We start from the raw sequence: 15,938 nt of genomic DNA on the forward strand, positions 1-15,938 counted from the left end.
ATAAATAAATCAGACAGTATAAATCAGGCAAGTAGCGATTTCCAAATTGACGAGAGTCGACAATGGGCCTGATGTTTATCAATAAAAGTGATCATATACTTTGGAAAAGTTGCATTACTGCATTGTCGTTGTAGTGATAATATTCATCAAAAGAGGGCAGCAGCATTGCAAGAGTACGGCTAGTTTAGCTTCACCGGAAGTGGAAAATGTCGAAGGATTAGAGCGGAAATGATTTGTTTGTTATTATTGTTGGACATTTCATGTTTCTACTAGCGTCATGGCTCTGGTTCCGTATGTGGAGAATGTGGTGCCAGCGCTTTCCAAACTACAAAATTCATCCTCGCGTTTTCATTTCGCCAGTCATGAGATCATCATAGCCCAGGATTGGAGGAAACTTGGAGTCGCAGCAGTTGTGTGGGACGCGGTCAGTGACCTGAACAGCTGAGCAACATTTATCATGTTGCTTAAATTGATCCTCATGCATTATTATTATTATTTTTGTTTTTGCAGGCCGTTGTCTTGTGTATGTACTTGGAGCTGGGTCATGTTGATCTCAAGGGAAAAGTGTCCATTGAGCTGGGAGCAGGCACCGGACTAGTGGGCATCGTTGCAGCCCTGTTAGGTAACTTGCAGTGACTTTACAGTTTGCACAAATTGAATGTGACTTTTGTTGACTTCCCAGGTGCCAAAGTGACCGTCACTGACAGAAAGTGTGCTCTGGACTTCCTTTCTACCAATGTCAAATCCAACCTGCCACCTGACCTCCGGGAATCCGTGGCGGTGTCTGAATTGTCTTGGGGCGAGGGGCTCGCCCGCTTCCCAGCTGGGGGCTTCGATCTAGTCTTGGGAGCAGACATTGTTTACCTGGAGGACACATTTGTGCCGCTGATCCAGACCCTTGAGCACTTATGTGCGGATGCCACCGTGGTACTGCTGGCTTGCAGGATCCGCTATGAACGAGATAGCGAGTTTTTAAATATGCTGAAGGAGCAGTTTACCGTCGAGGAGGTTCACTATGACAATAACAAGGATATTCATATATACAAAGGTCAGAAGCATCTAGCCAGGAGTGATTTATGATGAATTGAAATAAATGTATTCTTTTGAAATCCAAGTTTATCAGAAACACTTTTATTAACAGCTGCCGAAATGTAACAGCTCTAACATAATGTATCATACAAGTTGGTGCAGACATTAAGAAAATAAATGAAAAGCCACATGAAATATAACAAAGTCTCATTATACATCTTAGCTAAAAAGAAAATATGGTAGCCTTCTCAGGCTGGGTGCACTAGTAGAATGTTTGACCAACAACAGTCAACTACCATGTGCAACACACCTTATCCAATTCAGATATGGTGTCATCTGAATATTAAAATTACACCCCCCCCCCCAAAAAAAAACAAAAGAAAACAACATTTTGTGATCAATTACTGCTTTAAGTTGTCCTGGTGCTTCATGTTTGAATATCAAATACATGGGGTCAAAAATATATATTCCAAATCCAGGTCAAGTCAAGTTGAAGCCAATGCTGGGAAAAATGTGTTTGGATTTGCAATATCATTTTTGTCACACCCCGTTTGAATCTTTTCTGACATAACTTGTATATCTTGGATTGTTTCAGCAAGGAAAAGTGCATACTGTATACGACCTCATCTTACTAAATGGAACTTCTTAAATTTCCCTTTAAGCTTGACAAGTTCAAATACATCACAGGCCATCTGTATCTATTGCATAAGTTGTAAGCAGGGCTCATTATTTTTGGTTTTTATTTTAAGAAAATAACGACATCAGAAATGGTTTGATTAAAAGCCACGATACAAAAAGCATTTCAGAATACGAGGATCACATATGCGCTGTTTCATCTTTCTCCCGTTTTCTCCTTTCTTTCAGGTCTTAAAAAAAAAAAAGGACCTTGTTTATTGCAAACAGATTGGTGGAGCTCCAGTTTATCTTAAAAAAAATGTGCGGATTGGTAAAAAAACAAAACAAAAAATAATGACCCTGCAGTTATAAGGTTAGAGACCAAACGCCAATTAAGAAAAAAAAAAAAACTGTTCGGGAAACGTTAATGTTCGCGTAGCAAGGCAAAGTGAGGAGAGCAGAAACAAGTCAAAGATCGAACCCAGGCTGCAAATTCAGCGACGGCGTCAAATCGCTTGTTCCATCTTCAAGTGAGCCCTGGCAGGGAGGGGGGGGGCAACTCATTAGCGCCGATGACATCTTGTAGCTCCGCCTCCTCTTCAAGCCTCAGCGACAGCATCCCTTCCTTTGGCCAATTTGATTTCAGGGCGCTCCTTTGAGGACAAATCCACTCATCACGACGTCAAGGGAACGGGACGCTAACTTAGTACTTGGCAGTTTACTTTGCCTACTGGGCCACATAACATGTCTTGCAGTTTTTCTTTTTTTTTCTTCTTTTTTTGGTTTTTTTTTACAAAGCGAAACAATTAGAAAAGTTAGCGTGGCATCCGTAACGCATGGCTCTTGGCTGAGTCTCTGTACAGTGGGCGGGCGGGCGGGCGTTTGACGCCGCGCCTACTCGGATTTGTGGCAGTACAAGTCTTTGAGGGCTTTGAGTTCCTCGATGAGGGTTTTGTTCTGGTTCTCCAGCACGGCCACGCGATTCTCCAAACACTTGACGTACTCCTTCTTCTTCCTACGACACTCGCGGGCGGCCTCCCTGGACGAGAAGACAATTGTGGAAAACCGCCTTTGATCGCGGGATTGTCGTCGTGGCGGATTATCGGCAATCTACCTGTTTTTCATCAGGCGCACCTCGCGTTTGCGCGTGACTTCCTCCGTTCCCGTCCCCAATGCGGGCGAGGTCGCCATGACAACCCCGGAGCCGATGGCGCTGGTCGGCGCTGTGCGGATCTGATAGGCTTGAACGTCTCCGGAGGCGGCTGAAGGACGGGAGGTCCACGGTAAGTAACTAAGATCAAATCCAAAGAAACTCTTTTCCTTACCTTGTACAACCACCTGGTTGCTAGGCAACAGGATCTGCTGGCCATCACTGGTCTGGGCGTATTGCAGGATGGTGGTGCCGGGTTGGTTCGTGGCATTGGCCATGGTGAGAGCTTGCAGACCCTGAACGCCGTCGGTCCCGTTATTGGCCAACTGGATGGCTCCTCCTTGAGTGATGGCGACTGCGGGGAGGAGATGAGAGACGATGTCAGATTTCTTGTTTAAGGCCACATGACAAGCTGGCAGTGGGCAAGCGACATACTGTACTGGCCGCTGCTGGTTTGGTAGATGGGCGTGGGCATGGTGACGGTGGTGATGGCCGGACCTGAGTCGTCTTCTGACTTTTCTTCCTCGATGCACGGGACGGCCGGAACGTCCGATGATAAATCGTTTAGGATTTTCCTGAAAAGAAAAGGCGAATGGCCGTGACTATCAAGTAGCAATGATCTAATAAACACGTGGTGGAAACATAAATCAGATTACAGGATTACAAAGTAAATCGTTCAGCCCTACCACTACATCGCGATACATTAAAAAAAAAAAAAAAAAAAGTACAATGTTCTGGGAAAAGTACTACAAAACAACAAACCTGTACGAAGGTCGTCTGGACAGGATCTCTCTCCTCTTCTGAGAATCGGTGACGCTGTCGACAGACTCCTGAGAGTCCTCGCTCTCGGCAACCGTTGAAATCTTTGCAGAGGAGACAACAAATACATTGCACACATCAGCTGGTTTTATTTTTTGGGTGACATCAATGAACCGACGCACACCTGAACTGCTTGGACCTGAGGGGACTGGATGACGGAAGGCTGAGCCGCTTGGATCACCCCGTGCACTTGGACGGTTTGGCCGTTGGGCAACTGCACCAAGGCCACGGTGGGACTGCTGGACGTCACCTGGCTCGATGCGATGGAAGCCTACAAGCGGGACAACCCATCCGGATGTAAACTCTGTAGTGAAATGAGACATTCTCAACTATGGGTGTGATGTGATGTGGTTTACCTGGACCAGGCCACTCTCAGACTCCTGTTTCACACCCGTTTCACCACTTGGTTGTGTATCGGCACAAGCTTCCATTGTCATTTAAAAATCTGCACAATGACAGAAACGTGTTGAACGAACGTGCGTCGCCATTAAATCGTGTTCATCACGTGCGCCGCTGACAGAGATGCTCAACAACCTCTAAGGCAAGGGTCACTACTGTGGTGAGGACCCCGAGAATAACCTGCAGGCCTGCTCTAAAGATGGCGTACCAGTAACGGGACATTGTAAATTTCTAGGCATGTTGTATGTTGCGAGAATGTAAACACTGGCAGGAATTTAAAGAGGTATAGCGTTGCCTAGTAAATGTTATTTAATCACTGTGGGGGTTGCCTTAATTTTTGAAAAAATAACCCATAACAACATGATTCAAAATATTTTGAGCAAATTTGATTCGTGCGCATCAAACTGGGAGTTCTTAGCATGAATTCGTCATCAAAAAGTAGCTCTCAGTTTGAAAACTCCTGCATCCCCAAAGGAGGGTGTGGCTTTCTACACACGCGAGCACGTATTTCATTTAAACGCATTAAAATAAAATAAAAACATCCCAAGAAAGTTACAATCACGATGAGTGGGGATAGCAAACTAATCGTTGTATAATCGATGTAAATTGTTGTCTTTCTTGGGTCTGTACAGAAATACTGCATGTAGCTTGCCGCGCTCGCCATCGCGGCCAACATTGCTTGGTTAGCATGCTAACAAGCTAATACGGTTTTCGATTTGAATTCCGCTTTAAATAAGACTTTGGTTTCCTTCCCATTCCCGCTGTGGCTCGTCAGCGCTCAGTTGAAACTGCGCTTTCACTGATAAATTCAACATGCCTTCGTGTGATTTAAGACTTCAAAGTTGCATGCATCGAGGATTTGCGAGGGAAAATTCTATAACTGTGTACCACACAGTTTATATGCTTCAAGTTTATTTCAAACCATTTATTTACTCCAATGTATCAGACAAACTGCTTCTGTGACTTAGTCCAAAGGTGTCATTCATTTTCTCTCTCCCTTTTCTTTAATTTGATTTAATGCAACCCCATCTCCATCTAAGTCTGACTTTTTTTTTTTTTTTTCGAACATTGCAACGACTGACTCATTTTTAGTGAGCCTCTGCAACGCCGCCGCCATGATTTCTTTGTTGGCGTTGTGCAGATACAAGCCGCAAATAAAGGTTGCGGGCAGCCATCTCAGTGTCTAGCAAAGATCGGATGCGTATCCTCTTACCAACAGAGACTCGCTTCGTCACTCCCGGGTCTACGGAGCTCCACTTTTATTCAGACCGACACGTAAGAGACCGCGTCAGGCTACACCTCCGTCGCGTCACCGAGAACAACAACACCGAGAGGAGGACGAAGGCTACGACGACAGCGAGAATCGGCCTGGAACGAGCGGATGTCCGGAAAGGGCCGAAAAAGGCCGAGGAGCCGAGAACTAACGACTATGGCCGAAAGTTTCTTCCTCTTCTCTGGTAAGAGGTTGGCACACAAGGATGTGGTTGCGCAAGCGACATCTAAAGGCTGAGACGGCACTTACTCAAAAAGTATCGCTCTCAAAAGTAAAATGTAAATGCCACACGAGTTTGAAAATAAACACACTGCATGGAATTATTTTGGACTGTACAGTAGCATTTTTAGCTGAATTGTGTCGACAGCGATTCTTTTGCATACCACTCGAACGAGCTTATGTACTGTAGTACTTTTATGGACGACAGAATCGGTCAAAATAACAAATGCAAGTGAAACTAAATGTAAAATTAATAATAACAAATTTAAATATATATATAAATATTGAATTCATGTATGTATTTATTACGTTTTTAAAATGAAAAAGGAAATAAATATGGAAATCCATATTTATTGATTATATATATATATTTATTTTTGAAAATCTTAATTATTATTATTGTATTTAATTTGTACTTATTTTTAGTTTTCTTTCGTTCTGTTGTTTTTATTTGATTTTGATGTTAATACTTTGTACGCAACGTTTGTACGCAGAAGTTCAAGAGTCAAGACTCGTGACTATAAGAGAATAGCGACAGGCGGACTTTTCTCTTTGGATAAGGTAGTTAGTTCATAATATTGAAACAGAACACAAACCCGTCGTTCGAGTTTTTGCAACCTTCTCATTTTCATCCATCCATGTTCATCAAGCACATTTGAGCGCTCGCCAGCGGCAATGTGTCTTAGCGTCCACATGATGGCATTCGAATTCTTCCACTTTCATTCTCCATCCAGGTCATCAAGTTGGCCACCCACCCGACTCAGACTGTGGGTGAAAAAGGTGAGACTAGCTCCTATCATCTTTTCTTTTGAATGGATTTCAACCATGTGGTGCTGATGATGTACTATTTCCAGCTCTTGCATTGGCAATACACTTGCTTCTCTCTCCCCGCTCATCAAGCCGGGCCATAAAATGTTCTCATTATCTCTGTCATTCGACGTATGGGGGGGGGGGGGCCGCCGCAGCAAAGTGGCTTCTAAGCTGTGGCAGCTGGTCAAAATCCTGCGGGGAAAATGAGACTTCAGGCCAATTTATGACCATCATCTCTATGTGCGAGGTCAAGGCGGCAGCTCTTCAAGCCGTACGTGCAGATGTGAAACATACCTAGCGAGTGATTGAATATCCCAGCGCTGCAAACACTTGTGACCTAAACGCCGTCCTTTGCAATAAAAACGTGAAAGGCGGGATGCGGCCATCCGCGAGGATGTCCACTTTTCTACTTTCCCATTCAAAGTGAGGCACACGTGATAAATGTTTGTCCCAAAGCTGCCTTTGCATCTGATCCCGTATGCGGCTGACTTGATTAGACATTGATTTCCCTTAATCAAGACCACCGGCTACGTTGGCCGCCACATCCCGGTTAGCTATATAGCTTTCCTTAAATTGCCAGTGCAAACACAAAGATTGGCAAAAACGAAATCAAAACGGCCATCAATTATTAACCGCTTCATCACATTTTCTATGTATGGCCCTGGTCAGTGTGATTCAATTAAATTTCCTGCTTGCTGATGCTGCAAGAGAAAATCAGATTTTCAAGGCTGGAGCCAGGTTGTAAATCAGGGTCCAAACAGCCCAGCCAATCATGTCAAAGACGCCCCCCAAAAATGGCGTAGGAGGAGGATGGGAGTTTCATCTAAAGCATGAAGCCACCTGACTTCAATCTATAGCCCTTTCCCCTTCTCCTTAAATCCAGCTGTCAAAGCTCAAGCCGGCGAAAGCCCATCGACAGAAAGCCTGCCCCTTGACACTTTGGATTCTTTCAACCCGCTTGCACTTTCAGCCATTTTTTCAGCCTCCCTCGTTTGTGTTTCGAAATCACGTCCTAATTGCAGTAGTCACGCCCCGTTCACTTTGTAGGCTGTAGCTGGAACCACCATTTTGGAATAACATGACTGAAACAGGATGTCAGCATTTGAAACACTCCTTCTATCATGTCTGCACGGCAAAGTCTGGAGTGTGGCTAAAGGGGGAATTATTTGACTCATTTGAATACCACTGACCTTATGCAATTTTGATTTATTTTTTTATCACATGTTGAATTATCAGGCTTGCATATGAACACCTGGCGGAGGTTGCCATGGCTACAAGGCCCCACACACACACTTAAGCGTTCACAAATTCACACGCACAGAGCATATATAAAAAAAGGTTCTCAAATCTGAAGATGCCAGTGTGTTGAGATTTATTTATTTATTTCTTCATATATTTCTTTATTTATTTGAATAGGGACAATGCACATGAATGAAAATCAGATGTTGCCAGATCCGAGCTGGTCCCTCCCGTTCGCCTAACCGTGGCGCGATTGTGCTGACCTGGACCTCTTCTTAATCCATACTGGAGGCACGGTGGTTTATTAGAACATTTCAATCAATCCGGCGAGGTGTTAACTCCTCCCACTCTTGCCTTTTTCTGTATTTCCAATGTCATGCAGGATGCTTGCTGACGAGTCGAATTATTTGGTGCACAGTCATAAAATAAAATCATCTGGATCCAGATACTGTTTTTATTTTCTTTTTAAAGTAGACTAGTATACATCTGGGTTGAAATGATTTCATTTGTGCAACAACTTGACGAAAAGAAAAAAAAAAAGTACCCTCGCCATCTGACTTGGCTTGGCGGGCTGTACGTTCAAGCGAGTAAAACATCCCACGTGGATTTTTTTTTTGGACATATTAAGTCTGGCTTGGCAGTCACGGCCTGTCGTGTTTGCCGGTCCCTTCGCCCCCAGTGTTGTCTCACATCCATCCCGTTTTGTCCACGGTGGCCCGAAACATTGTGTACGTGTCGTAAGAGCTGTCGTCCAAACTTTGGAGAATCCTAAAAGATTCTGAAGCCAACCCAGTCGATCTTGCAGTGTCGCTTATTTCTCGTAGCCATTGTAACGTTCCCTTCCCATGCACCCCTCACTCATCCCACGCCTCCTCAAAGGTTGCCATGGTTACCAGCATCCCAGCGGAACACAAACCTCTCTACCCCGAGGCTACGGGAGAAAACAGGCTTGGCAGGTGTGGAGAATATTCTGACCTTTGACTGGTCAAGGTCTTGGATACTTTTCAAACAACAGCGCCGCCTTGGCTTGTCCTTCCGACATCCAAGATGGCGTTTTTTTTTTATTGGTTAGTTGCTACGATGTGCAAATTTCTTGCAATCTAACAGATGAACCTGCTTCAGTGAGTTGGAAGACTTTCTGTCGCTAATCCACGCGGTTAGGTGAGCATCGCTCGCCAGATGCTACACGCTATCGTGAGCGTGGAAGCTAATCTCCGCTGGCTGCCACACACGCAATGATGTCACCCACTGATTTCATTAATAGTGATGAAGTGGGTGGAATTGAAAACATAGCAAATAAGGTAAGGTGGGGCTGAGGCTTCTTGTAGGTCCCGAGAAAAAAAGACAACACGTGCTTTATAATGTAAAAAAAAAAAAAATCATCTTATCAACGTAAGACAGTTGCAGGAGATGCGTGGCGGAATGTCGACACTCTGGAAATGGCTTATTTACAGCTCGGCCCTGGCGACCTGTCCGTCCTCACGTCCGCGTCCTCACGTCCGGCCCCGGCAGATTAAGATGCAGCTGCTGGCGGCTGCCATAGGAGTCGGAGATTGATGGGGAACACGGGGGCCGCAGAGGGCCCGGCAGAATTCTCAACACAGCCCGATTGTAGCCGGCAGACAGCCGCTCCTCCGCACCTCCCTTGCCACCTTTCTTTTTTTTTTTTTCCTTATCAGGCTGTTGCTCACGCTGGCACTTCTCTTCCTCTGTGGCATGACACTTTGTGCTTCCCACTTTTTCTGCCTCTGTGTCACTCCATCACCTCCCCGTGCCCCCTAAACAGCTTCTAAGCCCCCCTTTAAGTCAGCGTCAGCAGCATTAGCCAATTTGGATATTTGGAATGTTAAGAAGCTAACGCTTGTGTGCGGGAATATGCGCTCAATAAATAATTCCGTGGTTAAGAAGGGAGATGGATGCCTACCCGAGTGTGTTTACCCACCGCAGCTTCCAAGCTGTCTGCACAGATGCGAGAATTTAGTGGATGCGCGGCGGGAAAAAATATCCCACTATGTCAACATATGCGCTCACTCTGGTTACTCCGCCATAATTCTGGAGATATTGATGTTGCATGATGGAAGAGGAGCAGGATGAAGCATGTGTGTGTGTGTGGATGTGTGTGTGGATGGGCAAGAGTGCTGCACAAACTGCATTGGCAGGGCTTTTTTTTTTTTTTTTTTTTTGGTCAGAGTCCCCTGGGCAGAAGACGCATGAGTCAGCGACCGGTAGGATTTATAGCCAATTGATTAAATTAGCATTTGTTCTGCTACGAGGGCAGCGACCTGTCAGTAAGCATAACCCGAAACAAACGTACACACTGCGGGCAGCCGAGCGTCGGCGTGTTGAGCAAGCGCTGCCTGGCTGGCTGGCTGGCAAAATGAAAGAGCAGACAATTAGCAATGATGTCAAAAAGTCAACATGATTAACATGGCTATAGCTTGGATTGAAACACATGAGCAACTAGGCAATGGAGAAGCCAGCCCTCCCAGTTCTTATGCACATGGGCGAGGAGGTCGCGCCTTGCTGACAAGCCTTTTTATGACATTCATCAAAGCCATCTGCCATTTTCCGCTCAATTAATTTGTTATGGGAAGAGGGATCAATTAAGTGTGCACTGTAATGGCTTTATATCCTTGTTTCCCTTTTATAGCCCAATATTTTCTGTGCTCCACTCTGGCATGAAAAGGCGAAATCAATATCCCTGGCTATTTTCCTCTCCTGTGGACTAATTTGTTTTTGCCACTCTCTTCCTGGCATGATAAACAGACTGCAGCCAGCGTGGAGGAGAGAAAAAAAAAAAGGGGGGGGGGGGGCTGAACATGATCCTGTGAAAAGATCTCGTCTGGATTTCAGAAGTTGCTCACTTAATGACTTCATAACGTCAGGAGGGATTGACCTCTGGCCTGTTATCATCCCCCCCCCGGCCGGTGCTCGAGACAAGGCACGCTGCGATAAGCACAACGGGCAGCCAAAAGACGGCAGGCGACAGGTGAAGGCGCTCGGGCTCACGGCAGCCATTAGCAGGAGTGTCACGGGCCCGGCTCGCCTCGACCCCTGCCATGTATCAAGCGCTCCCCCCATTAAGCCTGCTGATGGGCTTGATGATATGATGAAGTGGGTGTGTTTAAGTGCGTGCCTGCGCGTGACTCGGGAGCACGCTCGGGTCCTGTCGTTACTCCCGCGGCGGGCCCGGTGACATTGCCATATTGATTTTGACATCATTCGCTTGGGATGTGCTTTAGCGGCTGCCTCTTAAACCAGAGCCACCAAAGTGTCACTTTGTGTGTGGAAGCAGACCCCAAGGGCCACGGAGGTCAAGGAAGTAATATCGTGTCAGGTTTTTCCCATCCACTAAAAAAAAAAAAACAGAACAAGGCGGTTAAAAATTAAAGCCAATTTGAAGTCGAGAGACTCACTCGCTTTTCCCTCAGAATGACATTTACGACGATGCAAGTCACTCTGCATTTTGTTGATTTATTGCATATTGCTGTTTTTTTTTCTTCCTGTCATCCTACCGTAATTTCATCATAATTGTCGAACAAACAGTTATTGCCAACCATTCAAATACAAGCGAGATTGGCTATTTTGTTCTAAACAGCACATCGAGTCGGGAGGGTTAATTCTTAAGTATTGCGCTACGATTACGATTTAGCTGTTAAAAAATGTCGCTAATGTAATCCAAGTACCATAATGTTCATGGAATGTCTTTTACTTTTGGATTATTCCAGTACCCAATGTAAAGGAAAATAAATGTTTATCAAATATATATATTTCATTGTGATCTACTCTGTCAGGTAAATGAAATCTAATAATCTTTTAATATTTATATTTTGAAACGTGGGAGGAAGCCTGAGTAATTGAAATGTAAACACGGAACAATGAGCCATGCTAACCGCTAGCTAAAACTAGCAAGCTAGCTTGCTGCCATCTCCCTGTCGAGTTCAGAAGACAGCTCATTTTTCTTTGTAAATATGAATTGAAATTCATTAGTTCTCCGTTGAATACATTCCAAACTTCCCCCTTGTCACTTTTAAAACAGCTGCTCAACATGGCCAGTTTTCAACATCGCTTTAGTTTTCTCCCATTTGGGGTTTCTTAACTTTAAAGCTAACATGAGCTCTCAAATCCTAATTTTCAACTAAATACCGCATCATTTTTCCTTTCAATGTTCCCGAATGCAAATGTTCCTATCCTAAATGTCATAACGCTTCGTCTTTTCTGTTCTCTATGTTGTTTTCATTTCACCACAACAATTTACCGACATTACCTTGACACAGTGGACTTGAACCGAATTCATTCCCAGCTGCTCAGTGCTTTGAGCTGGAACCTTTTGCTATGTTATCTAATTCCAACAAGGGCCTTCCTGTTACTGTGGGTAATCCGCAGAACATGCTGTCATTGCTTTTTTTTAAATTTTTTTTTTTACAGTCCACAGCAGTGCATGACACCCCCCCCCCCCTCCTGCAAAAGCAGACCTCAATAAAGCTCCCCCCCCGAGTAGCAGAAGACAATTCTGATGTAAACTGATGACATTCACATTAAACCATGTGTAAGACTTGAATGAGGGCTGCTCCTAGTTCAAGGCGTTCTTCTCGCTGCTGGAGTGCAATTCATCACTTGATGGATGATGACCCTTTTCATTTAGCCAAACAGGCTACTCGCTAATGTCGCAGTCATTTCATTCGGATTGAAAGTGACTCCGTTCGGCCGGAAATGGAAGTGAAGAAATCAATGCGCATCCTTAAGTTTTTGTATTGATGGCTCAATGCGCCGTCGAGGTGGAGGGACGATGAATCAGTTGCCAAAATGCCTCCAAACGGCACAAGCGGACTTAATAGATCTCGAATACTAAGTAAAAAAATGATGTACGGTCAATTAAATATCTATAAATCATTGCAGCATTGATTTACATTGCGTTGACTTCATCGCATTTGCATCCCAAGCCGCCATTTTGAACAAGCCACTTAATGAATTGCATTCAAATATGCCATTGAAAAGAGAGGAGCGTGAAAATGGTGAGATGAAAAAGATATGGAACATCGTTAATTTCGCTCGTTGAATGTAATTAACGTCTTGGAGACACACTGCGGGATCGCCCTGCTACGATTGGACAAACAACTCGCAATCATAATCAGTCGGATTTGGCCGCTTTTCAAGGGAGACACATTAAAAGAACATCGATCAGACTGTAATTTGTCCATTCCTGTCAAAATTCAACACTGACCTCCAACCCTCCCTCTTCTAATCTCGCTGCGTGTAATGATTTGAATATCAAACATGCGTGTGAGTCAAAAAAGCTTTCCGATTTATTTCGTTTAAAACATCGAGTTTCTTGCGAATAGTTTCTTGCAAGTGGTGCCGACAGGGATTTGTTTCTACAAGGAGAGAAGAAAAATCACTTGCGTTTCCACCACTTTAATGGCGCAAATTGAAAATACTCTTTTCTCCAGCCCCTGTCAGTCATGCGCCCACTACAATAGTCACTTTTCTCTACCTTACGACACCCCAGCTCAAAGATATCATTTATGATGGTGGATATTTCTCTTGGAATTTGCTGACTGTAAAAAAAAAAAAAAAAAGAAATGCATCAACGTGAAAGCTTGCTTCTTGATCTTTCTCCTCCTCTTTGGTCCAAATGGAAGGTCACCAATCAGACTGTCCCCTGTCGCCTCACCTCTGGCTTGCCGGAAAGTGGACCCCCCCCCCCCCCCCCCCTTCCTCTGGCACCAGGCCTGTAATCCAATTAAAAGCACATTAAGGGCAAATGAATAGCGGCAGATTTAATTAGCTGCTGACGAAGCCCGTCCGTCTGGCAGCCGGGCGGATGGCCGGTGCGCGGGATGTTCGCAAGGCTGCGTCACCTTTGACCCCTTTGTGTCAACGGGGTGGCGGGCGACGGAGAAAAGCACTTTGCAAGCGGCCGCTTCCAAGCGTCCAATTAAATCTGACATCAGTCCAACCGACAGAAACAAGAGGGTGGCCATTTCCATTTTCATATTTCCCCTCTCAGGCACCTTTTATGTGACAAATGTGAGGCAGTTGTGTTGTAAGAATGATTTTAGCCGCTTCTGACGTGACCATGACGAAACGTCACCCTCGCTCTTACCTGCCCTCTGCTGGCCGTCTTTGCCCCTTGGGAGTCATTTATTGCTTTGCTCAGCTTTATTTCAACAGCTTCAGTTGCTTTGCAATTCAAAGTCAGACCATATCACAACAGCTAAATATGATTTTAACCTTATTGTAACCTTGTATTTTTTTATATATATGTATTTAACTCTGTGGATTGTTTCTTTTTATGATTGTCTTCCCCCCCAATGTGATTCTAATAAACTGCACTAAACCGAAAAAGTCACGCTGGATGTCATCAGTGGATATCAAATAATGCGCAAAACGCCTCCTCTGATTCAAACCTTGAATCAACAAATGATTTCTCATCGTCATGACGACAAGTCGAATGTGTCACCAGAGAACAATGGTAAGAATGGGCCATATTCAAATGAAGAAGCATCAGCTGCAACATATGAATCTCCACTTCTGCTTCTGTGCTTGTACGGTTTTACCCCAGGTTCCTCCGATACAACAATCCGAAAACATCTTTCAGCGTTATGTCAGTCCTGTGATGAACTCGTGTTCCGTCCTGTGTCGTTCCTGCTTTGGAATCTGGGAACGAAAAAAAAAGCTCTCTTGGAAATAGAAAGATGGATAAATGCTTTCATTGTCCTCAAAGGTTCCTCCGCTGAGGAAGTGAAAATGTCAAGTGGAACATGCCGCATGCATCCTTTGCCGCTAGTGCCGAGTCAGCAATGCAGTGTAACCCACTGTGACATTTGCATCAGGCCTGTGTTTCTGTCCACGTGTGTGTGTGTGTGTGTGTGTGTGTGTCCCAGATGAACAGCAGCCCCCCCAAAAAACAGGACTCGGGTGAAGTGCGTTGATTTCACATGCTTGTGCATGTCTTTTTTTACATGTAGGCAACTTCTGTCTTCATACGTCCACTTATTGTGCATGTGTGTGTGTGTGTGTGTAATGAGATCCAGGTCCCTGCCTCTCCATTTCTCTGCAGCTAATAAAAATATAGAGTGCCCTCCAGATCCCTTTATAGAGAGAGTTGAGACCGCGGCGAAATCTAGGACAGGCTCCATTGATTTGGAGGCTACCGCTGCTGCTGTATTACTCGCCAGCACCGCCGAGGCAATATGAGAAGGTCTTTTTTTTTTGTAAATCACACAAGCCCAGAGGGACACAACGGAGGGAGAAGGGAGGGATAGTTGGGAAAACTATCCCCGTGTTGTTTCCTCTTCTGCCATTATTGGATCACGTGCTGGATTTGGTCACAAAGAGAAAATAACAGGACATTTGTGTGCGCCGCGTCACAGTAACTTGAGCAGAACGCCGACCGCTCTTGGCATTTCGACTCGGTATTGTCATTTCCGATTTGGCGTAAAGACCCGACAGATTCTGGCTCACTTTGGACTTTATCCTGCACCTCAAATTTAAAAGCCTTTGCTATATGTGGGGGGGGGGGGGGGGAGTCTTTTTTTTTTTCTTTTTTAAAGACGCCTGGACCCCAGATCTCAGAGGAGTGTTCTGGACCGGACCAGGTACCCGACCCCCCCTTGTCTGTCTGCCTTAATAAGATAAGCCCCTGTCATTGTATGGCCTTCACCCCATCAAATATTCATGGAGCGCAGCCGCTTCTTAAGTAAACTGGCCAATTTGTTGCGGAAAACCTGCATTAAGATCGGCCGGGACGATATGCCACGGTCCCCCCCCCCCCCCCCTGGGGCCGAGCCAGACCCGGGCTGCCATTGTGGCTCTCGAGTCCCTATTGTCGACAACCGTCGGAGCAGAGCCGAGCGCAGAGGGACGGACGGACGGACGGTAATGGGTGTGTACCCAGGGTGGGCAAGAAAGCAGGAAACGGCGGAAGATAAGAGCAGGTCACAAGAGGCGGCTTGAATGTTGATGGCGAGTCAAGGAGGCGGGGTCACGTTTGAATGACAATGGACACAAAATGGCGAGGGGGTGGGGAGCAGAAGGACGCACACGTGACGACATCATAGAAGCACAATGACAAACAAAGAAAGCATACACATCTCCAAAGAATAGATTTCAAGGATGGCTTCTTATGCCCCTCGGGGATTCCCCATGACAAATCACTAAGGCGCAAGTTGGGCGGCAGTGGGAAGAAGACAAAAGTTTCGATTGCTTTCCCATGGAAATAAATGAGCTGAAAGTGGCTGAAGCTAATAAATCCATCCATCCGTCCATCCATGAGTTTTGGTTCTTGAGCTTTATCTGGTCCCCCCACCTAGGACCTGTTTGTCACGAATGACCTTGTGACCTTGCCAGGGGCAAAAGGCCCCAGACAACTCAGCTCCTAGG

General features: G+C 45.3%; 2 protein-coding genes and 1 long non-coding RNA gene across 3 annotated transcripts; 2 read left to right on the forward strand and 1 right to left on the reverse strand.

Moving 5' to 3' along the window:
* The first annotated feature begins 57 nt into the window (after positions 1-57).
* Positions 58-1,237, forward strand: mettl21a (methyltransferase 21A, HSPA lysine). Its single transcript, XM_085909481.1, has 3 exons — positions 58-424; positions 511-622; positions 683-1,237. Exons 1-3 carry the CDS (start codon positions 278-280, stop codon positions 1,078-1,080), a joined length of 657 nt encoding a protein of 218 aa, XP_085765607.1. The 5' UTR covers positions 58-277; the 3' UTR covers positions 1,081-1,237.
* On the reverse strand, positions 1,110-5,456 carry LOC147062982 (cyclic AMP-responsive element-binding protein 1-like). The gene is made up of 8 exons (XM_085909467.1): positions 5,226-5,456; positions 3,970-4,058; positions 3,738-3,884; positions 3,557-3,657; positions 3,230-3,369; positions 2,970-3,149; positions 2,759-2,906; positions 1,110-2,683 (listed from the first exon to the last, which is right to left on the reverse strand). Exons 2-8 carry the CDS (start codon positions 4,048-4,050, stop codon positions 2,539-2,541), a joined length of 942 nt encoding a protein of 313 aa, XP_085765593.1. The 5' UTR covers positions 4,051-4,058; positions 5,226-5,456; the 3' UTR covers positions 1,110-2,538.
* On the forward strand, positions 5,136-8,148 carry LOC147062983 (uncharacterized). The gene is made up of 3 exons (XR_015065823.1): positions 5,136-5,469; positions 6,239-6,284; positions 7,731-8,148. It is a non-coding gene; the product is annotated as an uncharacterized LOC147062983 (long non-coding RNA).
* The last annotated feature ends 7,790 nt before the right edge of the window (positions 8,149-15,938 follow it).

This window comes from Syngnathus leptorhynchus, chromosome 1, assembly GCF_054491065.1.
Source record: "Syngnathus leptorhynchus isolate UIUO chromosome 1, UIUO_Slep, whole genome shotgun sequence".
Lineage (NCBI taxonomy): Eukaryota > Metazoa > Chordata > Actinopteri > Syngnathiformes > Syngnathidae > Syngnathus > Syngnathus leptorhynchus.